The following is a 24,018-nucleotide window of genomic DNA, read 5'->3' as shown; positions in this document are numbered from 1 at the left end:
CTGGAAGGGACCTTCCAAGTGGACAGCCAGGCGGGGGTTGGGGGACACCTAGGGTGGAGGAACAGCCCTCAGCACACTTCCCAGGCTGGTCAGTCTCCGATGGGAGTCCCTGGGAAGAAGCTGGGGGCTCTTCCCCCCTAGAACCCTCCCCCAAAGGAGGCCTGAGGTCACAGGTCACGGTCCCCCTAAGCCCCAGTCCCATCCAGCAGGTCCATGGCGCTGCGGGGTTCTCAGGGTCTCCACTGGGCTGGCACCGCCGGGGCTGGGCTACAGCTGGATGACAGCCGCAGTGCAGGGAGGGCCACGTGCCGCAGGACAGAGTCCAGACCTCAGGGCTGAGCCCAAACCTGCGCCCTGCATCCACCAGAGCCCTGCATGTCCGCGCTCGACCTCCCTCCTCACATGCCCACACACGGACCCCCAACCCCACTCCCAGGGAAGGGTTGGGCCCCCACAGGTCCTGGCCCATAGGACACTCCCTATGGAGGTGCCAGGGAGTCATCCTGGGGACGGCAAGCTCGGGTGAGCACTCAGCACATGCCCTGAGATGGGGCTGGGTACCAAGCTGGGGTCCAGCCCAGGGCTCTCCAGCAGGGAGCACCCCCAGTGTGGGGCCAGAGTGGGGGACACCAGCAGATGGCAAGGGAACCCCCCCCCCGGGCCTGCCCAAGGAGCCAGCCCTGCGGAGAGAACTTCTCTGCTCTGAGTAAAACCGAATAAACAGCAAGGCTGGTGCCACCTGCCTACAACCTCCTCCAAACATCCCCGGAGCCCCCAGCACTGCCCAATCCATCCGATGCAGCAGAAGAGGGAGGCACTGCAGGGCCGGGCAGCGGTCAGCTCAGGCCGGGACAGTCACCGCCCCCCCCGCATGACCTTGTCTCTTGGGCAGGGCGCCCTCAGGTCTAGGCCCGAAGCAGGCCTCCGACCAGTGCGGAGATGAGGAGCCAGGCTCTCCGGCCGTCCCCCCAGCCACCTCCCGGCCCGGCTCATAAGCCCACACACTGGTGGTGGGCGACCCAGAGAGCGCAGCTCCTTGGCAGCCCAGCCTTCACCCCTGGGCCCCCAGCAGCCAGGTAGGGTGCAGGGTAATGACAGCTGGGGGGCAGTAAAAGTCAAGAAGTGCAAGTGGTAAAGTGCGGCTCCCCCAGCTTGCCAGTGGGGAGAGGGGATGGTGAGGGGTCTGCCTCTGTGTGGGGTCCCCATTCCAGTGGGACTAAGAAGGTGGTGGGGTCTTCTCACGCACACCCCCAGCCTCATCCCCTCCACACCCCGCGGGGCTGCAAAGCAGAGGTCGCGGAATGGGGGATCCAGAGCCCCCACACTCGGCCCACCTCCCTCCTCAGCTTCACGTCCGTTTCTCTGCACAAAGAGCACGCACAGAACACGTGCATCTCCCAGGGATAAACGAGACAGGCAGCCGTGGGGAACCTCGGCTCGGCTGACCCCCCAGCCCAAAGCTGGGGCCACGCTTCGGGGGGAGCACGGCCAGGTACCTCCCATCCCACCAACATTCCTACAGCCATCCTTGTCCCCACACCGGGACACGCGCAGACTGCCTGGCTCCCTCATGGGCGTCAGCAGCCCAGACAAGAATGGTCACAGAGATGGGCACACACCCGCCCTCCCCAACTCCACTCCTCACCCCAGCTGGCTGGCTGGTCCCCAAACACTCACCACCCAGGGAGCTTGCAGCAGGAAGGCCGGGGAAGGAATCACCCCTGTGCTGGGGAACAAAAGCCAGAAATGATTCCGATGAGGCCCCGCTACAAGCCATTTCTGCAGAGACTCTGATGGGTGTGAGGACAGCTGAGCCCTGTCCCCATGGCCAGGGGTTGGAAATTGAGGGAGATGGAAACACACAGCCCCTCTGACAGATAACAGGACTCTGCTTACAGGGGCTCCAGGCCCCATCTCAGGTCCTTAGCCCCATTCAGCAGGTCCTTTCCGGCTGCCCCCAAATGCCTGTGGGCTCCCTGATTCCCCACCCCAGGGTCACCACCTGGTGCGGGACACCACTCTGGCCCTAGAGTCCAGCAGACTTGGCATTCCAGCCTCACCAGGAGCCCCAGATACTCGGGGAGGGCACCTGGGCTGTCCTGGGGTGTGACCACCCTGGACCCTCCTGTTGAGAGCCCCAAGCTGGGACCAAGACCCGTGACCAGCCCCGGGAAAGTCTGGTCCTGTGAGCAATGTGCACCCCACAGGAATGATAACCAGCAAGACCAGGCTTCGGACACTCCAGCCCCAGGCCGTGCCCTGTTGCAGCTCAGAAAGCACAGAGGGTCAACGCTCCGCAGTGGGCATTGTCTCTGCGGGTCAGGTGGGCTGCTCCACAAAGCACACACAGAGTTCTCCACTTGTACACCAGTGTAGATCTGGGTCTGCTCCTGGCCCCCTGCAGGTGCTGGGACTCACCACATGAGGGCACCTCAGAGCCACTGCAGGATTCTGCTCTGGGGGCAGCGGGGGGGAACCTGGATGCTCTTCATTCATTGAACAAACATTTCTGAGCCCGTTGTAGGGACCAGGCCACAAGTGCCGCCAAGGTCTGGGGTGGGACCCTGATGCGCAGAGAGGGAACCTGGCTGGAAATGAGTCTGGAACAGAGCAGGAGCCTCTTGTAAACAGCAGGCAGGAAGGTGGGCCCCCTCCGCCATCGGTCATGACCAGTCTCAGGCCTCACCCAATTCTTTCACCTCTCTGTGCCTCGGTTTCCTCATCTGTAGCTGAAGAGTGAGCTCAGACACATTCACTCAGTAAATGTGATCACCATCAACATCACCACCATCATCATCACCATCACCATCATCATCATCATCACCATCATCACCACTATCGTCATCATCACCATCACCATCACCATCACCACCACCGTCATCATCATCATCACCATTGTCATCTCCACTATCATCATCATCATCATCACCATTGTCATCTCCACTCTCATCATCATCAATATCAGCAACGGCAGCACCATCATTACCATCATGGACCTCACAGGATGAGGTCACTATACTCCCTCTGGCTTGTCCTGTTTTCAGTCCTTTGAAGCAGTGGGGGTGGGCAAGCAGAATGAAGAGGATGCAGACCCACTGAAACTGTGGCCACCCACAGGTCACGCAAGAGACCCATGTGCTCCTAGGAGGGCGGCCACATACTGAGGACTCAGGAAAGGCGTTGATGGGGTGAGGCGAACAGCTGAGAGTTGAGTGGTGAAGTGTGGGGCTCTCAGTGACAGCTGGGTGTGACGCTCAGGTCTCCGACCCCACATACGACAGCTCTCACCAGGCCATGGAGGCCTCCGCCATCACTGCCCAGTCAGCCTTAGACCCAGCTGACCCTTGGACAGTCTCCAGTGTCCTTTCCCCACCATCCTTCAAAAGGTCAGGGAAGGGGACTTCCCTGATGGTTCAGTGGTAAAGAATCCGCCTTCCAACGCAGGGGACGCGGGTTTGATCCCTGGTCAGGGAACTGAGATCCCACAAGCCACGGGGCAACTAAGCCCGCGCGCCACAAGTAGAGAACCCACGCACCCTGGAGCCTGCGTGCCACAACTAGAGAGAGAAAAAAAAACCCTCATGCCACAACTAGAGAGAAGCCCGCACGCTGCAACTAAGACCTAATGCAGCCAAAAAAATAAGGAAAAAAAAATGTCAGGGGAGACCCCTGTCCTGGCACCCGAATCGCATCGCCCAACCACTTTGCACCCAGAGAAGCACACACCCCCCAGAGCGACACAGTCCTGCCTCCTGGTTTAGAAGGCACTGTGGCCATCCCTCTCAGAGCCCACTTGTACAAAGTTCGGAGATGATGTCCCAAGGGCCCACAGAAAGCCCATTCCCAGATAAACCCCCCTTTCCCCACACGCAGAGCGCCTACGCCCAGATGGTGGGTCAGGTAGGATTCCTCCCAAGGGGCCCTTGCCCGTCTTGAACCATTATCATCTTCACAACTAACCGTCAGTGTTGCGGGGCCCATGTGTAAGTGTAGCTGTGTGGATTTGTATGTGTTCATGTATGTTTGTGTGTAATGGGTTACATATGTGCACACCATCGGGCGTGTGTGTTTGCTCACGTGCACATCTGTGTTTTTATGTATGTTACTATGCATGTGTGTGCTCGCGTGTGTGTGCGCGCGCAGAGCACAGAGGGCAGCTTGAGGGTTGGGAAGCAGCAGGGCCTTTTGGACTCCCAGCTGCTCTAAATGGAAAACCCTCCCCCCCCACCCTCTCCCCAAATAGCCCTTCAGGCCTCAGCTCCGTCCTAACCGCCCCAAGGGCAGGCGTCCCAGGGCACAGGCGCTCCTGGCCGTCATTTCCTTACTCCCCCCCCCCACCCCCCTGAAGCTGGGGGTCCCTCACCGGCAGCCAGAGAGGCCGGGACCAGGACCCGTCCCATGGTCCAGGGCTGCTGAAGGTCTGTCCACCTTCCTCTCCAGCCACGCCCCACCCCATCCCAGCATCCACCAGGCCACGCCCCTCCACAGCCAGTGGCAGAAAAACTGTGACCCAAGGCGAGAGCGAAGCCAGCTCCATGCCATCCCCTCCTGGGACCCCCGGCCACCAGGTACGGGGTGGATCGGGCCAGCCCTGAGCTTCGCTTCCGTCACACTGCCCAAGAGTAAGGCACCGGCGGGGACTGTCCCAGGAAGGCCGGGCGGGGCAGTGTGTCTTCTGGCAGCACCCGCATTTACCCCCCACCAACCCACCAGCGCCCCCGCCTCCTGTGCAGCTGGGACCCCTCGTCTGGTCCACACCAGCCTCTTCCTTCCGCCAGCCTGCTCGCCCTCTGAACGTGCTCTGTGACCCCCGGGGGTCTCGTCCCCCTGCGGGCCCAGGGGCCCACTGTGGCAGGGACTGTGTCAACAAGCCCTGTCCCTTTGAAAGAGGCCAGTGACCAGAGCTCCAGAGGCTGACCGAGTTCCAGGTTCCAGTGACTGCAGGGCTTGGGGACGGTGGGAGGCCCTGGGGACCTGCACGAAGGGACACGTCCGCTCCACGCGGTGATGGGCTTCAGGTGTCTGCACCAGGCCTGCACTTGGGCAGGAAGGAACACTGACATTGCCAGGGGGAGGTGACCGGGGCAAAGGGTGCCATTCGGCAAAAAAAAAAAGGGGGCGAACCACAGGCCCCGGCCACTCCCTGGAAACTGTCCTCTGGTGGGACTGTCCCAGGGCTCAGGCATGAAGCACGGACCCCGTCCTACCTGGGCCACGTCAGAACCTTTGCCGGCAGCTGTCTTCACACTGCGGGTGGGGAGAGGCCGTCCAGCCCCTGCCACCGCGGTGTGGCGCAGAGGGCAGTCGTTACTCAGGACCACTCGGATGCCAGGCCTCCCGCAGAGCTGGCAGCCAGTCTCACGTGAGCAAGGAGACACCGCAGTTCATCCCACCAGCGGGACAGGCCCTGCTGAACGCCTGCTGGCCCAGCCCTGGACCCCTGCCCCTGCCTCTGCCGGAGGGCATCCCACCCCCTGCAGCGGCCCTGGGACTAAACCCACTTCCACTCCCCTGGGCTACTGCCCTGAGCTTCCTGGCCACCAAGCACCTGGCCCCGGTGCTCCTGGTGCACCGGCCCTGGACAGCAATCGCCAGAGGAGGCCACCGAGGGGCCAGCCACCCAGGGGCCTCGGCGGAAGGAGCTGGAGGGGTCAGATGGACCCTGGGGCCTCCCCACCAGGTCGGCAGAGAGCAGGAGGAGGGGAGGCTGAGCACGACCTTGAGGCTTCCTGCACAGGGAGGCTTGGCCGGGAAGCAGCGCCCCCCGAGACGCTGTCAAGCACATTGCTGTGTTGATCACCAAACCGGGCCCAGCCGCATCCACTCACCGGAGCCTGACGTGCTGCAGCCAAACACACGTGGTCACCTGCTGCGAGCTCCGTACAGACCTCACACGGGGCAGAGCACACGCACGCAACACACGCGCACACACACGTACCCAGCACATACCTACCTCTACACACACATGCGCGCATATACCGCACATACGTACACACACAACCACACGTGCACGCACACACCTACACACACAACACATACCTACAAATGCACAGGCACGCATATACAACACACAGGCACACGTGCAACCCTACATGCACATACGACACATACACACGCTACACACCACACACACCTACATACACACATATACAATACATACCTACATACGTAGACACACACACAACCCTCCATACCCACATATACAACACACATGCACACATCTACACACATACATAACACATGCACAAGCCTATATATACACATACAAGACAGAGCCACACCTACATACACACTTGTACAACACACCCATGCACACACACCCGTGCACACACAGCAAGCAGATGGTCAAGGAAATGGGGCAAAATGCTGGCAACAAGCAACTCTGGGTGAAAGGTATTCTCTGTTCTATTCCTCTTCTCGCAGCTTTTCTGTAAATCTGACATTATTTCCAAATTAAAAGTTTGAAAACAAAGAATGTGGCTTCCTCACCAGCCCCCACCCCCATCCTAGCCCCCTGGAATATGCCTCTGTGAGCAGCTTTCCCCGACCTGGGACCAGGGTCCCCTCTCGCGGCACCCGGTACCCTCCCTATCTCCAGGTGCCTAAGCCCTGTCCCAAGGGGGTGGCAGGCCCCCCCAAAATAGCAAAGGGGAGTGAGGCCCTCCCAGGCCCACGGAGCAGCTCCGCCCAGGGACCCGGATGTTCTGGGGGCTCATCAAGCCCCCCCTCCTGACCTCTCGACCTAGACTGAGAAATGGTACTTGCTCCCCCCCTCAGTCTCTCCCACCAAGACAGGGGCGAGGCTGGCCACCCTGCCGACACTTCCTGCAGGCCCTGGGGACGCCAAGGCCACCACTAACCCAACCCAGGCAAACCGTCTGAGACAGAGGGAGGGCTCGGGGTCTCCTCCTGCCGGATGGAGGTGGCGGCAGAACCGACACCTGGGGGGTGGGAGGGGTGCTTCCGGGGCTGGACGCCGCCTCCGGCCACTTCTCGTCCGGAGCACTGCGCCCTGGGTCCCTGGCCTGGCTGGGCCCCTGCCGGGGAGAGCCCCTCCCCCTCAACCTATGGAAGCCCCTAATTTCCGAGCCAGTTAAGCAGGGCTGAGGTGACATGGCCCTCCCCATGTCACCTCACCCCGTCACCATGTCAAGCAGGGGTCGGCCACCAGCCCCTCATCTCTCTTCCCCTCCCAGACTCCGGCGGGGCAGATGGCAGCCTGGTCACATGAGAAACCACCACCCGCACTGCCAGCCTGCAAGAACCCAGAGCCGCCCTGCACCTGGAGGGGTATTCCTGCGCCTCCTGGCTCTGCACCCGCCGGGACCCTCGCCGGGACCCTCGCCCTGTGTCACCACGGGGGCCAGCAGGTCGGGCCCCCGTCTGGTCGCTCCCAGAGCTGCCCTCATGAAGGCCGCCGTCAGGGGTGAAGCCAGGGCCCCCGGGTGGGTGCTGAGGCTGCGTCTGGGCGGCACCTACCCTGGACCCGCTGCCTGGCGAGGAGGGGTCCAAGTTACTACCTGGCGCATGGCTCTTCCCGTCCCCCTTCCCCTGCACCCTCCTCTGGGGGCCTTTCCAGTACCGGAAGACGTGGTCCACCGGGTGATCGCTCAGCTCGAAAAGGTTCCCCGGGTGACTCATCCCGTCACCGGAGTAAAGACGCGGTGCAGGACAACTGCTCAAATTCCTTCTACAACACACTGGTTTCAAAAAAGGTTGAGCGTGCAAAGCTCAAAAGCGACTCCAGGATGCGGGAGAAACCGGCACGGGGGGCGTGCAGGGGAGGCTGGGGAGGGGGAGCAGGAGTGGGCTGCACACAAGGCTGGGGAGCCCGAGCGGGGGACTCCGCCAGCGGCCACGGCGTTCGCTGGTGGGACACGAGGACCCGGCGCCCTGACGAGAACCTGCTCCTGGGCCTTGGCTCAGGCTGTTGTCGTGCCCGATGAGCCCCCCCGCCCCCCGCGTTTCCTGGGTGGCAAGGGACCCGAGGCACAGCGCCCACTGAGGGAGAAGCCACAAGCCACCGGCAGGCCAAGCCCGCCTCTGTCCAGGCCTCCCTGTCACTGGACAGTTTGAACGCCTGGTGCGCAAGAGCCGCCCACGGGCCAGCCCATGAGGACGCGGTCTGCAGTCACACCCTCCAAGGAAACCTCTGGAGCTGGAAGGACGTGTGGAGCACGCTGGGCAGACAGAAGCCACCGCAGAGCTAAGACTCCCCGCGGGGGTCTTCTGGGTGGGCTGACCGGCTGGGTTTCCGGGGAGGGCAGACAAGCAGCAGGCCTTCGTAAGCGAGATGTGACGCAAGGTCCCCGCTGACCCTTCCACACCGCGACCTGCGCAGCTTTCCCTCCTCGGGAACATTCAGGCCCCAGTGCCCGCAACGCCAGCAGGGCGGCCGCCCTCTGCCCCAGGGCTGGTGCGAGCCGGCAGCATCGGGGGACACCTTCGGAGCCTGTGCCGTTCAAGGAGCAGGCGCACAGGCCGGCTGGTGGCTGATTCTGGCACGGCCTCTGCCGCCGACTCGCAGGAAGAGGCAGGGCACCCTGTCACAGCACTGCCGTCAGTGCGTCGCCCACCGACCACGTGACGAGCCGGGAGCCAACTGCTCTTTGAGGCCACCCGACGACCAAGCACACGTGCGAAACGGCTGGCAGACATGGCAGACACACACGGGCCTCTGTAAGTGACCCTTTTAACCAGCTCTGCAAGTAAAACATTAACCGGTAAAACGGGGTGAAGAATGAAGTGACCGCAGACTTGCTAAATAGGTATTGTTTATTAAGGCTTGTATTCTCCTAGAGGAAGTTATCCGATGTCGTCTGTGGCTCCGTACAGGCAGTAACAGTTCAGAGAAAGTGACACGTTCTAAATACAAGTCTAGATAAAACGGCTTAAACTGTAACTCGGAGGGCCTGACGAGTACAGTTTTCAGAAAGCACCTGCGCTCCGCACGGGAGGCCTCTGCCCGGCTTGTGTGCGGGGCGCCAGGCAGGCGTGCACACCGCTTTCATGCTCCGACTCAAACTCCCGTGGCGAGTGCTTCGGAGGCCCCTCGTTCCACAAGACACGACAGCAAATTCAGTTTCTAAAAGGTTTTCTGTTGTTTTGCTTTTTTGTACCCATTCAACAGGAAAAAAACTAGACACACACGCTGAAATTTACAATCGGTGGCATCATCCATCACACCGTCTGGACTACCAGATCCCAGGTTTAAAGCTTAGCATTATTGGCAAAAACACGTGAAACGGCATTAGGACTCTCCAGTGAAGAAAAGGGGGAGCGAACAGCCCGCACACCACGAGGAAGGCCTCCACACCCGGGCCGGTGGTCACCGCCTGAACAGAAGCAGAGCAGCCGCCGGGAGCGCGTGGCTGTGGAAGGCCCGTGTTCCAAGGAAACAGCAGGTTCACCAAACTGGGAGACTGAAATTTATCCTTCTATCCAGTAGAAATCAAATGGGCAGATTAGCATCTCAGACAGGTAACAGATGAAATGGCAAAGCAGCCGAACAAGGTGGTCATCAGCCTGTTGACTTCGGCATCTTGAAGGGAAGCATTTGAACAGAACACGCTAAATGCCAGATGACTCATGGTTTCTTATGCTCGCTATTAAAGCAAAAGGGGTGAGAGACAAGAAGTCTCATATAAAGATATTAAATGACTGTGAATATAAGAACATAATTTTCACCAAAAATAATAATAATAATAATAAATCTTTGGGATGGATTAGGTTCTTGTCTTTGAGGATACTTATATTTCACATTAGGTCAGTGTGATTGATAAGCTGACGGAAACATAGTCCTTTATTAGTGAGTTCTACAATACTATAATACATAGAAAAAATACAAACAAATACAGGTCATCTGGGCAAAAATAAACTACAAAGAACGTAAAGATGCGAGCAGTCGAGCCCGGCACGAGGCCAGCCAGAGCCGACGCCAAGAGACAGCACCAAGCACACACTCTCCAACCGCGCCAGCCCCACGTCTGACGGTACAGAACCTGCTTCGTCCTCACTGCTTGTTTCGATTCTGCCGTTCCTGTAAAAAGAGAAAAGAAGCTTAACACAGTGAGCGAACGTGCCGCGCAGACAAATTCTCTCCAGGTCGAGGTGCTGTGGCCAGATCTGGACCCTGCTCCCTGCAGGGGCCACCGCCCAAGACAGTTCCGAGCTTCGGGGTCCTGGCCACACGGAATGGGCGCCTGATAACCGCCTGACGAGGTGGCCACCTGGGCAGGGAAGGCTCCCCCTGGCCAGTTTATTTCCTCCCACCAAGAGGACCACCTTTCCCAAAGTGTGTGACAAGCCTGTGACCCACAGCTCCGTCCCTCCCTACGGCTGCCTGCCTGCCGGAAGCCATCTAGGCCTCTCCTTACGATTCAGCTGAGACATGGAAAAGTCCGCCTCCTCCTGCCCCCCTCAACCAGGATGAAGCTGGTAAAGGATACCACTGGACAGGGGCTGGTCGATGACGCAACTCCCGAACATTCGGGATCACTACACGTGTAAAGTACAACGCGAGCAAAACCCTCTCTTTTGCTAGAAACGGACCACGTGTGTCTTGAGGTTCATAAGACGCCGATTCCCCCACATCCTCCGTGCCGTCACCAGGGCAGGGCAACCCTCAGGAGCACCTGGGGTGCTTTTCAAACCATCTCACCGTCCTGAAAAGCCCCAGAGCACGTGAGTGAGCCGGCCGGGCTGGGTGGGTGGATGGCCGCAGCTCCAAGAATTAACACTGCCTCCCCACCCTGAACTCTGACCTGGAAGGATTAGGAGCTCTGTGTTCTGCATCCTCCGAGAAGGACCACAGCTACCGCCCCTCCTGGAGAGCACTGCAAGCCTCTCTTTCCAGTTCCCAGTGGCTGCGGCTGGAGTGGTGCCGACGAGGGTGGGCACCTCCCAAAGCCCCGACTCCCTTCAACCATTACGAGGACCACCACCCGAGACTGTGACCAGCCTCTTCTCACAGCAAACCCAACAGAGGCGGCGCACTCCTAACCCTGTCTCTGCCCGGTTTTCCGCTGAGCTGCCGCGCCTGTGCAGAGCTGACCCTGGACCGTGGCCAGTCCAGTCGCATGAGGAACTCTTCAGCTTGACTCTCATTGTCACTTAAAACCTGCACTATTTTAAGCGCCCTAAGGAGTGGCTGTTTCTACATTTAATACCCGGAGGCCTGCAGGGCTGGGTCTGACCCAGCTGCCACAGGACTTGGTGCTTCCCTAAGGAGCCAGCTGGCTTTCAGATGGACGGCTGAGGTGCAGGACAGCCAGCACTCCTGCAGAACGGCAAGTACATCTTACCTTTCTACACAACGTGTTTCTAAGCATCATGATCATTTCAAAGCAATGGAGTCAAACTCCAGCTGATAAACAAAAGGACTTCTTGAGAGTCTCCAGGGCGGCTTTCTTGGTGACGGTGGCCTCGCCAGCAAGCTCAGGGTTTTAAGGGAGCTGCTCCCAACCTCATCTCAGTACACGTCTTTCTTAAGGACACACCCAACTCCTGCATGGAAAGCAGTGCCAGCTGCCGACTCCAGAATGAACCCTGGAGACAAGCGTCCTGGTGGAAGTTTCTGGGGCCAAGTTGAGACCCACCCCCACTCCTCTACAGCCCAGCGAGCTCGAGAGAGGCCACCAGGACAGCAAGAGGTCGGGCTTCCAGAACATGAATTAATGGAACACTGACCCCTGTGGACAAAGGCTTTCAGCCCAGCTGGCTCGCGTACCTTTCCTCGCAGGCGCTCACCTGCTTCTGGAGCATTCGCTGCCCCAGGGGGAGGGAGGAGCAGCCCGGGGAAGCCTCACAGCGAAGCCGGCAAAGCGACAGAGGACACCCCGGCCGAGCCCCCTGCAGTAACACCTGGAAGCCTCGGCCCCGAGGGTCTGAGGGAGGGCTGCTCCTTCCTCCGCCCGTTCCTGACGTGCCAGCACCATCACGAGCAAGTTCTGGGTCACCAGCACCTTCAAACACCCACCAGGTCGGGGCAGAGGTTTACCCCTCAGCTCATCACAACCAGCAGAACCCAGGGCCACAGCACCTAAGACGCCACACACGCAGAGCCGGCGCCCAGTCACCAGGGACGTCAAGTCTCATGAGCATGATCTCTGTCCTATCCCTGCAAATCCAGCAACTCAGTGTTTCATTTTATACCCAATTTCGCAGCAACTGGAAATAAGCCCTTCTCCTTTCCGCCCAAGAGTGAGAGTGGGACCAACCTGCTTTCAAAGTTCTGCAAACTGTGAGCTGTTAGTTTTGTACAACTTTAAAACTGCTACCAGCACTGTGTTCTCTGTACATCCCATTTACAAGCCTTTCTGCCGGAAAACACTCAGGACACTGAACTTCCCAAATGGGTAACGCCTTTTTTTTCTAATACAGAGGACTAAACAGGGGTTGAAAACCCATCTATTATCAACTGACATTTCATGAAAGAAAGAACATTTTAACACCAAAAAAGCAGGAAGAATCTCAGGATGACCTCTCTTGAACAAAGTGGCTTTGCCAAGTGTGTCACAATGTCCTTATTTTTCCCATTTCCGGGCCAACTGACGGGTCTCTGAGCCCTGACCTCCTACAGAGCAGACTCACTCCATGGGCTGTCACAGGAGGTTGGGACCCACTCAGAGACCCACCCAAGGGTTTTCGCTGTGACTCTAGATGCACACATTTCAGTTATGAACCGCCTGCATTCCAACCTCCCCCTCCCCTGCCCTTCTACTAGACGAGCAAACTCAGGTTTCCAAAAACTGCAGGATATTGGGTCTTCGAGAGAGAAATAAGCAGCGACCCCTAGACCAGAGCGTCCCCACTGCTGAGGGCAACGCCCAGGGAGGCCCTCGGTGGGGACATCTGCCCCAGCAGCCTCGCCTGCCCACCCCGGGGCCACAGAACATTATTTCTAAGTGCTCCTGGCTGGACAAAGACTAGGAAGCGCTGTTCTAGAAAACACCATGCTTCACAAAGAGGAAAGGAGCAAGTTACCCGCAGCTCCTTTACAGGAGTGTGTGCACCAGTGTTTCTTAACAACTGGAAAAGGGCCCCGGGTTCTGGGGTGACGACCACTCAAACGTCCCCTGTCCCTGCCAGCGACCACCCCACCCCCGGGGACCCAGACTCACCTTGCGCACCACCTCCTCCTCCTCCTGGCGTTTCTCGTAGTGCGAGAAGTCGTCGAAGATGGAGGTGGTGTGCTTGTACGAGGCGATGATCCTCAGCACTTGCTTCGCCTTCTCCAGGGGCACCTCCTGGGTGTCACGGGAGTTGGTGACCGGCTTGTTGTCATTGTTCTCCAGCCGGATGTGCCGGAGCTGGTTGTTGGGCACGTCCTTGACGAAGATCCACTTCACGTCGAACTTGCCCTTCCACTTGTCCTGGGACCAGACCCCCGCGCTGGTGCCGTAGTCCACGGGTGACTTCATCTCAGCCACCCCGCAGAAGTGGCCGCTGCCGTTGACGCTGAAGAGCAGGTAGACGGGCCCCTTGCTGCCGAGGGCGCGGAAGGCGCTGTCCAGGCGCCGGTTGCCGTGCTCCGTGCTGCACCAGAGGGAGTACTTGATGGAGCGGTGCACGTCGTCCTCCGAGTAGCTCTTGATGATGAACACGCGCCCGCTCTTCAGGTTCCAGTCAAACTCCCTGGGGTTGTAGCTGTGGGCGGCTTTCAGTTTTTCTAGGACAGGGTGGGACTCCGGGCTCAGGGCGGCGCTGGGCTGGGCGCTCCCGGGAGAGTTACTGTCGCCGCTGGTCCCCCCGCTCTGCCCGAACGCCGTGCTTCTGTTGCGAGGGGCGACCCAGCGGGTCTGGGGCGGCTGCTGGGGGCCCGGATGCTGTGGTGGGGCCGGAGGGGTTGGCTGGGCGGGAAGGGGCTGCACGGCCGGCTGGGGCTGGGGGGCCGCCTGGGGGGCCAGCTGGGGCTGCGGAGCCGGGGCCTTGGGCACGGGCCCCTTGTTGTCCCAGGTGCCAATGTCCATGTTATGCTTTATGGGCGGAGGAGGCAGCGCGCCCCCAACGGCGGGCCCGCTCTTCGCCTTCATCTTCGGCTGCAGTTTGGCGGGCTTGCTGGCGATGGCCGCCCACGAGGTCGGCTTCGACACCGGCATGGTCACGTTTGTCCCGCCGTTGCCGGAAAGGATGCCCGTCATCGCCACGCTGCTGACGACTGACCCCACCGTCTTGACTGCAGAGGTGGTGACATCCCCGATCTTCAGGCCCACCATGCCCTGCTCCAGGCTATTCATTCCAGGGGCCTTGTTGAGGGTGTCGCTGTGAAAGCCCGTCTGTCCGTCCACGATCGTGCCGCCCAGGGAGCTCGGCGGGTAGGTGTAGCTGTTCCCGTAAGCTGAACTCTGAGCCTGCTGCCCCTGAGACCCACTCGTCCCCCAGGCCGAGAAGGCGGGGTTTTCGGGGAAAAAATTAAACCTGTGCTGATAGATGTTGCTCCCCAGGCCCCCAGGCTGCCCGAAAACAGCATCGTGCATAAAATGATGGTCTCCGTTACTGAGCTGTCCGTAGGTGGTGAGGTATGGGATTGGAGGATCCCCTCCGGTAGACCATGGCGCCTCATTGAGGGAATAGGGAAATCCGATGGATGGTGGGTAATAGCTGGACAGGTAGGGGTCGGCCATTGAGGGGTAACTGTTACTCTGCGGAAACAAGCACGTGATGAGTTAGTCGTGCCCCGACACGGAGGAGGCGCTGCCACGTCAAGCGCGCCTACTTCAGCGCAGGCTGGTGGGGAACGGGCCTGTGCAGCACCGGCTCCCCTCCCAGGGGGCCCAGCCAGGACAGAGAGGGCGACGCCCAGACGACCCAGGGGCCACTCCAAACACAAAGGGTCCCTTGCAACTGATCTGGATTCAAGTTAGGTGACAGCAATCTTCTCAGCAACCCCTCCACTGCACCTTGAAGAGTGACCCACTTCAAGAAACTCAGCCTGAGGAACAGGTCTCTGTCCCACTGGCAATAATGCTTATGCAGGACACTGACAGCACGGGCAGCACAGCGCAAAGTGAGAGAGCTTTAAAGCGGCAGCAGACACTTCCAACAGCAGCCACGAACTCAGGGCTACAGGCTTGCTGATGACTCACCTGGATGACCCCCAGGACTCCCGCCCCGCCCCTACCCCTGAGCCCAAAGGGGTCTGGCCCCCTCAGTCCCCACCGTTTCCTGGGGCTCTCAGAGGGGAGCTGGCTACGGCGGGGAGATCCTTACTGAGAACGTGCCTCCGTGTGATGGCCGGAACCCCTGGGAGGAGTTTAAGTAGCTGCAGGGCCTCCCCTTGGAGGTGGGTGGGGGGGGGGGGGTCTCAGGAAAGCTGCCCAGGGCCGGGTTTAGACCTGGGGTCAGCAGTTCTTGGAAGACGTCTCCTTGGAGAGAGACTCACCCAGGGGTCCTGGTCAGAACCGGGCCCGAGAGCGGAAAGGCTGTGAAGGAAAGCAAGAGCGGGGGCAAACGTGGAGTTCTCTGGTCCGATTTCTGCATAGCTCTCCCAAGTAACCAGAAAGTTCTACAAGAAGTGTGGCGGCTGGAGACCTCCTCCCCCAGCCCGCACCTGTCGTCCAGTCAGAGGACCCGCTGCCCTGGCCGGCAGAGGGTGGCTGGTGTCCCAGGTGACTGGAGGAGGCTCTGCTTCACTGGAATGAGAACAGGGAGTATCTCTGTGGAACCCCCAGAAGTCCCCGTGGAGGACAGGCCAGTTCCTCAGCACATCCCGGCCCAGCACGTGACGGTGCTGACCCAGGTACCCTCTGCCGATCTCCACTGCCACCTCCTCCCTCCCTGTCCCATCCTAGGATTCTTGGGCTTCAGGAATCACGTCTCCTTCCTGCTGGCTGCTCCACTTGACGGCAGACTATTCCAGAATCGCTTTTTAAATGTAGTAACAACTGTTTGCCTGTTAACACAAATCCTTGAGATTCTCAGGAGGTAGAAAAAACCAGACAAGTGGCCGTCATCAGTGCTCTGAATGCAGGGGAGCCGCCTGAGCCACTGCCCTTGAAAGGATCTCAGTGACTCTGGCCCCTGCATTGTAGCCCCCCCAGCCCCGCCTCCCTGCTTGCCTCCACCCACCCTGTGCCCACGGGAGGGGCTGCTCTGAGGAGAGTAAGTCCCTGAGAGGCCAGGGTGGCGGACTTGCCCAGCGAGGTGGGGCAGCCCCAGGGGTGGAAGCCTCCAGCCTCTGACCTCGGCGCCCACCGGCGCCTCAACAGCACAATGGGGACAAGCCTTCTGAAGGGAGGCCAGCACTCCCCTCCCCCATCAGCTGGGCACCCACCTCGGCAGTGCCGGGTCCACATCAACGCGTCCTCCCTCGCACACAAGGACCGCACTCGGGAGAAGAGAGGACCCAAGGGCTGCGTGGCCTCCGAACCACACAGCCACGAATCCAACCGGAGCCACGGGAGCACGGCCACGGAACACTGAGCCCACGGGGCCAGCACCTCACTTCTGACCCACACTTCAGCCTTAAGCACAACAGGACTTCACTTAGAACATGAGACCACACGTACTATGCTAACCATGGCACGTCCCTCAAGTCCACCCCAATCTCACTATTAATGGAGAAGCCCAGCACCCTGGTCACACAGACCCCATCGTGCAGATGGGCAGTTCTCAGCCACCCCCAGCCAGGACTGTCCAGGGAAAGAGGAAGCGAGCCAGCCGGCACCCCTGAATCCTTCACCCAGCCACACGCAGGACCAAGGCGGAGGCAGCCCTGGGAGGACTCCGACCTCTCCTCCCGCGACGTGTCAGTGCAGGCAGGTCACTATGAGGAGAGCACCAGTGAGGCTGCAGCTCTTTACTGGAAAATCGTGAAATAACCTGGGCTGCAGCTCTCCCTTGAACACTTAAATTCATACAACAGAAGGAACGAAGACGCCTCACTTCAAGTTCACAGGGGAAGAAGCTGTGGTTTACTAAGAAGATGCCGCGTGCCACCCGCACCACCATCCCCAGGGCTCCGAGCTGGCCCTGGCCGAGCCCTCCCGACGTTGTCTGTCCCCACCAGGCCGCGGGGTGCACGGCAGGCTGCGTGCAGTGACCTCCGGTGCTGGGAACTGAATCCATTTTCATCCCCATCTTACTGGCAACCCGTCTCCTACCACATCTGCCGGGTCTCCCTCCAAACTCCAAGAGTGAAGCAGCGGAGTAACAGGCAAAGCTGCCAGGAACAGCAGGAGAACCCGTGGGGCCTTCCCTGCTGTGGTCCACATCCCCCACCCCGCCGCCACCAGAGCTCCGGGCCCGCTGTCCGCAGTGCTCGGGCTGACTGTCCCAGCCCCGAGTCACAGCGAAACTGAACTGTGCCACTCCGAGAGCTGGGACACAAGGCCGCCAGTGGTGCCGCAGGGTTCGGGCGCCGCTCGAGCTCACACCCAGCCCCTTAGAAGCCCGCCCAGCCGCGGCCTCAGGCTCTTCAGACACCACTCTCCCCAGCTGGGCTCCTGCGACAGCAAACATGCCATCTACTTAGTTAGCTGTGCAGCCCAGGTCAAGAGGCCCAAGTTCACCTGCCAGGGACGTGGGTGCAGAAACCAAAGGGATGACGACAAATCACGCACTTTCTCTCAGTGCATTAATACTTCTGCGCAGAGGTATCGCGGGGCTAGTCAAAGGAGCAGCATAGAACAAACTCTTTTAAGGACGACGCAGGTAAAACCACGCCCCCGAAGACCACTTTCATGTGTGACACGTCTAACTGTAGCCTTTGTATAACTTAGGGACTCAAGAAAGGGAGGCTGACAGGTCTCCAAGGCAGAATTAGTCTAGTGACAGTAGAAAAGACACCCCCAAATGTTGGACTTTTAGGGCGCCTCCTTGTGACCGAGTCAAAAGCAATAAACAAAATGGGCAGTCCAAACAAAATAAACTCAAATAGTCGTGACAGTTACCCCTAGATGACTTTCTTTGAAAAACCAAACAGTAAAACACGATAAACCCATAAACCTATTCTATAATTAAGTTTTTTATACTTAAAACAAAACTTAACCAGTTTTATAAAAACTCCTCATGCCCAATGACCAGAACCACCTACTTGAAAGTTGGAACGTTTGATTCCTATATCCATTTTTCTGAGAAGAAATTCTGAAATTACTCAAATGCTTTAAGTTTCACAAACAGTAAAGTGACTCAGCCATTACAGGGACCACGAAGAGACACTGAAGGGAGAAAGAGAAAGCCCAAGGCTTCAGAAGCCCAAGGCACACGGGACACCTCGTATGTTGAGAAGCATTTACGTGGGGGATGCAGGGGGCTGGAATAAACTATGCAAGAGGGGAAGTACCAAGGGCAATTGTGAAAGCAGTGACAAAGTGACCCAGGGCTGAGGGCAGGCCCCCCCACGCCCACAGCTCCTGGGGAAAATCCTGGGGTGCGGCTGGCCGCTCGCTTTTCCTGGGCTTCAGGCTGCAGGTCAGGTCAGAGGAGACCACGGCTTCCGACACCCACACAATTTCTGCGCTTGTCTCCCGCCTTGAGGTGCGCGGCTCTGAGCAGCTCCACAGCGGTGAGCAGCGTGTCCCGACGCCACTCGGCGGCACCATCGCCGTGTGTGAAGGACGCCCCCGGCTCCCAGACACAGCCACAGGCAACCAGTGCCCGTGACCAAGTGCTCCCGCCGACCCCCGCCCAGGCCCCCGGAGCCACTGTGGAGCAGCAGGAAGCCGCGGGCTGAGCTCCCCCAGGCTCTCTGCATGCGGCAGGCGCCGCGAGAAGGCGTCGATGCGTCCAGCTTTGTGCCGCTGGGTGAAAAGCCCACCCAAAACCTGACAGAAACCCTGGGTGACAGCTGAGCACCATTTTCAAGGAAGGAGCCTTCAGGGTGGCCAGACAGGAGCTTCTTGCCAAGAGAGCAGAGAGGCATACGTGTCAGCTTGACCACGCAGGACAGACGGCATGTGAAAGACAGTGGACACAAGGTCCCGAAGAGATGCCACACTGACCCTCAAGTGGCGGAACACGCCCCAGCACTCCCAGCAGCTCTGCCCACATCTCATCAGAGGACTCGACCAACAGCACGGCTTAAACCAACTACAAATGATCAGCCCTAGAACCTGAAACGAGTAAACTTATACGACATTCCTAAAAGGTAAATGCTTCTCATTACGCTTAGAACACAGCTGAACTATTAAAGAGGAAAAACGAAAAAGCTGACTTTTCTCCTTTCTGTCTACGTCAGACATGACCGGGCACGCTGACAAGGCTGCCGACAACTGAGCGCTTGAGTGTAGACGCAGAACCCCCGGCCTGGCAGTCGGCCAGCAGCACCTACACCAAACTCAGAGCCACTGTCTCCGCAACTCTGAGCAGGAACTTTCTGGGTCCTGGCAGTCTTTCCTTGCCTTTCAGAGAAAAAAACAGAGAACCAGAAAGCAGGCAGGCCCTTAGGAGGGCGAAGGCAGGACAATCCAGCAGCATCAGAGCCCCACCCAGAGCCCCTCACCCTCGCCCCTGGGCCCCCACCACCCCCCGTGCTTTCTCTCCCCCCATCATGTCCAAAAAGCTGACTGAAGTGTATTTCAAGTCACAGAAGGGGATCCAGAGCTGCTACGTAAGCATGCTCCGGGGCGCCACAAGGAAGGAAAACACACCAGGAGCAGGGTCCCCAGGCCTTTCTGAGGGAAGCAGCACCCACCCCGAGCAAAGCGGTCCTATTAGAGTGCGGTACCAGTCAACTAACTGAAAGGCATGCTTTTAAATACTTTCCAAGTCATCCGAAGCATTAAGGCTTCGCAAATCAGAACAACATAGTGTCTCCAACTGGCTACTACAAACCACAGCTGGGTTAAGAAAAGGTAAGAAAGCAGCCCAGGGCTGACGGATATGCCCCCGATCTCCACGGCGGTGACGGCTCCACAGGTGCGCATGCATACCAGGAAAAGGCCACATATAAAACCGTCCTCTTTAAACACGGGCAGTTCACCTCACGTCAACAACACCTCAGTAGAGGCTAAGCGCACAGACAGGAAGTGTGCGCTCACTGCTTCCTGCCACACCAATCTCCGCTCCGGCTTCCTCACTAGCAGTCTGGGCTGGACGTCATGGCAGAGTCCACATCTAGAGGCAGTGACAATCTCAAGGGACTCTTGACTGCATCACAGCCCATGTGAAGAAATGAGTGGCAAACACAGGACCAAAGGACCCCGCTGTACACTTGGGTGAGAGGTACCGACCCTCAGTCCACAGCCTGGCTCTGCCACCAGGCACAGCAGAGCCTCTCTGGCCTTCAGGTTCCTCATCCGTACGACGAAAAGGCCGGGAAAACTAGGATCTAAGAGCCCTCCCGTGTTGCACGCTTCCTACACTCTGCAACAATTGGGCAGGGGCTTCCATGGTGGCGCAGTGGTTGAGAATCTGCCTGCCAATGCAGGGGACACGGGTTTGAGCCGTGGTCTGGGAAGATCCCACATGCCGCGGAGCAACTGAGCCCGTGAGCCACAACTACTGAGCCTGCGCGTCTGGAGCCTGTGCTCCCCAACAAGAGAGGCCGCGATAGTGAGAGGCCCACGCACCGCGATGAAGAGTGGCCCCCGCTTGCCGCAGCTAGAGAAAGCCCTCGCACAGAAACGAAGACCCAACACAGCCAAATATAAATAAATAAATAAATAAATGAATAAATAAAAACACAATTGGGCATTTCTGGAAGGTCTGTTCTCAATTTAGAGTTTTCTCAATAAATTCACTCTTAAGTGATGTGCTGATTAATCATCTCGCTGACAAGTACACATTTTATAACACACAGGATGAAGAGGCTATTTTAAGGCTGTCCACTGATAGCACCAACCCACCACGGTCCTTCCGCGCGGCTTCTCCAGCGTGAGCCAGCTGGGACTACTCCACTGACATCAGAAAGTCATCTACTCCATTTTTAAAGACATGCTCCTGAGTAACAACAGCTCCTACCTTATGAAAAAATATTTCAAGTGAAGCAACCCCCTCCCTTGAATTTTTGGTTAAAATCAATACATAACACTGCTAGAACAAATCATGTAAGAGAAATAAATAAGTCCACTTAACTTCCTGCCATCACCTCTGGCTGAAAACCCATCACCGAGCAGTCCCTTGTCCTGCCCAGAGGAGGGGTGGGCCCTCAGGGGGCCCCTCTGAACAAGGTCTCTCAGGTTCCTCAGCTGCTGACTTGCCAAGCAGCAGGAGGAGAAGAATGGAGAAAAGTTCTAAGACGTTCTACAGAAGGGCAGACTAGCTTCATTCCACAGGAAGGAGGCAGAGCCTGATTTTGCTCTAAAGCAAACATACACTGTGCATTTTAAAAGCGGCAGATCTTTTGCTTAAACCTCAACTCCAGCAAGCCCAGTGGTTTTAACCAGGACAATTTAGCCCCCCAGCAGATGTTTGCTGGGTATTTTTGGTTGTTATGCGGAGGGTGGTACGCATATACTAATAACATCTCACGGATGAAGGCCAGGGAGGCTGCTAAACATCCTACAATGCCCCCCAAACAGAGAGTGTTTCTGTCCACAATCCCCTTAGTGCCAAAGCTGAGAAAGCCTGCAACACCTGAGAGAACAGGGGGCTACAACTCACTCAGGTACCGCCTTGAGCTCTTTGGGCACCATCTAGTCTCACCCTCCCCACAACTCTATCAGGAGCCACCTCTCCCAACTGTCCTAAGAAAAGGAAGCAAGCACACAGAGGGCAAGCCATCGAAGAAGTGTCACAGTCAGCAGTGGTGTGAAGACCCCAAGGCCGGAGTCTCACTCCAGAGTCCCGCTCTAGCTGCTTCCAGACCAAAACTCCAACCACCCAGAGCTAAAAAAAGTCACCGGCAAACGTCAGAGAACTATGCGCACCCCACTCTGTCTAACGCAGTCCAGCACTCACCCACCAGTGCTGAGGCCGACGAGCACCCCGCATGCCTGCCAGGCGCGTGGGACGCCATTTCCTCCAGAGAGAAAACCAGCTTCCCCACACTCAGGCCCCACCTTCAACGTGAAGCTGCTCTTCAATACAAGCCTTTGTCAGCCTCCTCCTTTATTTCTAGTACTTTATAGTCTGCTTCTCTGTTGTTTAGAATAATAAAGTCAGAAATACGCTCATAAACGTTTATTACAAACCTCAGTCAAAATAAATGTAAAAATGTTAAAGAAAAAAAAGATAAACTCACCTGATTTGACTGTCCTGAAAGGTAGGGCTCAAAGTCATTGTCATGAACTGTATCCTTCTGATGCAAAGAACCATTTTGTACTAGAATGAGAAATTGCAAAATATTACCTTTGAATTTTTTAAAAATTATTTTTAATCACAGAAATTAAAAATAGTCAAGTTTATACCCATCAACTTCTACCAGAAATCACTTTTACTTAAAAAAGGGCACAGACATTACAGAACTGATACTTACACAACTAATTAGAAAGCTGATGCCAAACTTTCAATAACTTAGGTTACGTTTCTGATAAAAATTAATCGTACTTTGATAGATGTTGACAAAATAGAGGTGCAAACAAAATAATGCAAGGAACTCGTAACCAGGTTTTGGTAAAGATGATGTGGTCTGAGATCTATGTCTGCCAGACAGAGGACGGTGCTTCCCAAAGCCTGGCTACATGGGCAGCAAAGCTGGGAAGCCTGCAACTGAACGACGCTTCTTAACTGTTATCTGGCTGTGCTCTTATTTTCCACTGTCACCACGCTCAGCCAGGAAAGGAAGGGAAAGGTAAATAAGTGCTGGGCCTTCTCCAATCTCAAAACATGATAACCGTATTTGGTTACACCCGAATAACACACACACTGGTTCAAAACAGTCTTTGGAGTAAAGATGAAGCGTCACCAGTTCTCCCAAGACGGAGTTTTGGGGGTGGACCCCAAGCCAGAGTATCCCAAGAGGCTCAAAATACAGGGGCTTTATGACTGGGGTAAGGCGCCAGCGTACAGGGCCAAGGGCCAGCGGCCGCCCCAGGGCCAGTCCCACACCTGGGGCCGCAGACAGGCAGGTCGCTCGGCCCCCGGCCTCCTTCCCTTCCCCCACCCCAATCAACCAGCCTGCCGTGGGAGGGAGGGATGGAGTTACTCTCACCACCGATTTCCTTGCTTCTCCTTGAAAACTCCCTGTTTCCGACCTGTTACGTCTCCCCCAATATCACAGCCTAAAGTTTCATCTCCCCGAAGAGGAGGGAGAAAAACTCCCGCGATTCTGGCTGCCGCTTCCAAGACCTCTCCTCCCCCCACACGCGCGCCCGGCTCTCGGCGAGCGCCGCCCCCTCCGCTCCCGGCCCGCACCGCCATCCGGACTTCGCTCACCTTTATTATCTTGTGCTTTTGTTCTCTGCTTCGCCGCAGGCCCAGACGCGCGAGCGGACAGAACCAGGGAAGAGGAGAACACAAAGTTACCCATGAGAACCCCTCCCGGCGGGCGGCGCGCTCCGGCCCCAACGGGCCCGCGGTCCCGGGCGACGTCGGCCCGGCCCCGCGACGCCGACCCCCGCGACCCCGACCCGGGCCCCACGACCCCGGCCCCCGCGAGCGGCCCCCGCGACCCCGGCGCCCGGCCCCGCGACCCCGGCCCCACCGCTACCTGGGGGTCCACGCTGGTGGCCGACATGCTTCATGAACAGCCGGCGCGGTGCGGGGCCGGGGCGCCCGCCGGCTCGGGCCTCCCCGCGAGGCCGGGCCTGTCACCCGCGCTCTCGCGGCCCCGGGCCCGCCGCCTCCTCCCCGGGCGCCGGCCGGGCGGCGGCGGCGGTGGCTGGGCGCGCGGGCCGCTAGCGGGCGGGCGCGGGACAGGACGCACTGACGAGGCGCAGACCCCAATGGCGGCAGCGGCGGCGGCGGCAGCTGCAGCGGCGGCGACAGCAGCGGCGACTACGGTGGCGGCGGCGGCAGCGGGGACGAGGCTGCGCGACGTCAGCGAACGCGGGGCAGGCCGGGAGGTCGACGAGCCGCCACGCGCCGCGCCTGCGCGTCGCCGCCCGGCGGGACGGATCTCACGCCCGGGTCCCAGTCTCGCGCGGCAGGGCGGGGCGAGCCTGGGCCGTCACATGGGCGTGTCCGGTGGGGCCGCGG

The 24,018-nt window shown here is 58.4% G+C and overlaps 1 protein-coding gene across 2 annotated transcripts; it reads right to left on the bottom strand.

Moving 5' to 3' along the window:
• Positions 1–8,761: 8,761 nt before the first annotated feature.
• Positions 8,762–23,639, bottom strand: YTHDF1 (YTH N6-methyladenosine RNA binding protein F1). 2 transcript variants are annotated; one of them, XM_061207821.1, is made up of 5 exons: positions 23,531–23,639; positions 23,257–23,284; positions 22,124–22,203; positions 13,122–14,642; positions 8,762–10,039 (listed from the first exon to the last, which is right to left on the bottom strand). In XM_061207821.1, the coding sequence occupies exons 1-5, from the start codon at positions 23,555–23,557 to the stop codon at positions 10,013–10,015; spliced, it is 1,683 nt and encodes a 560-aa protein (XP_061063804.1). In that variant the 5' UTR covers positions 23,558–23,639; the 3' UTR covers positions 8,762–10,012. The 2 variants fall into 2 exon arrangements, with proteins under 2 accessions (XP_061063804.1, XP_061063806.1); XM_061207823.1 differs by having other exon boundaries at positions 23,257–23,281.
• Positions 23,640–24,018: the final 379 nt, after the last annotated feature.

The sequence above is a fragment of the Eubalaena glacialis genome, chromosome 13 (assembly GCF_028564815.1).
Source record: "Eubalaena glacialis isolate mEubGla1 chromosome 13, mEubGla1.1.hap2.+ XY, whole genome shotgun sequence".
Lineage (NCBI taxonomy): Eukaryota > Metazoa > Chordata > Mammalia > Artiodactyla > Balaenidae > Eubalaena > Eubalaena glacialis.
This window is presented reverse-complemented; position numbering and strand designations above follow the sequence as displayed.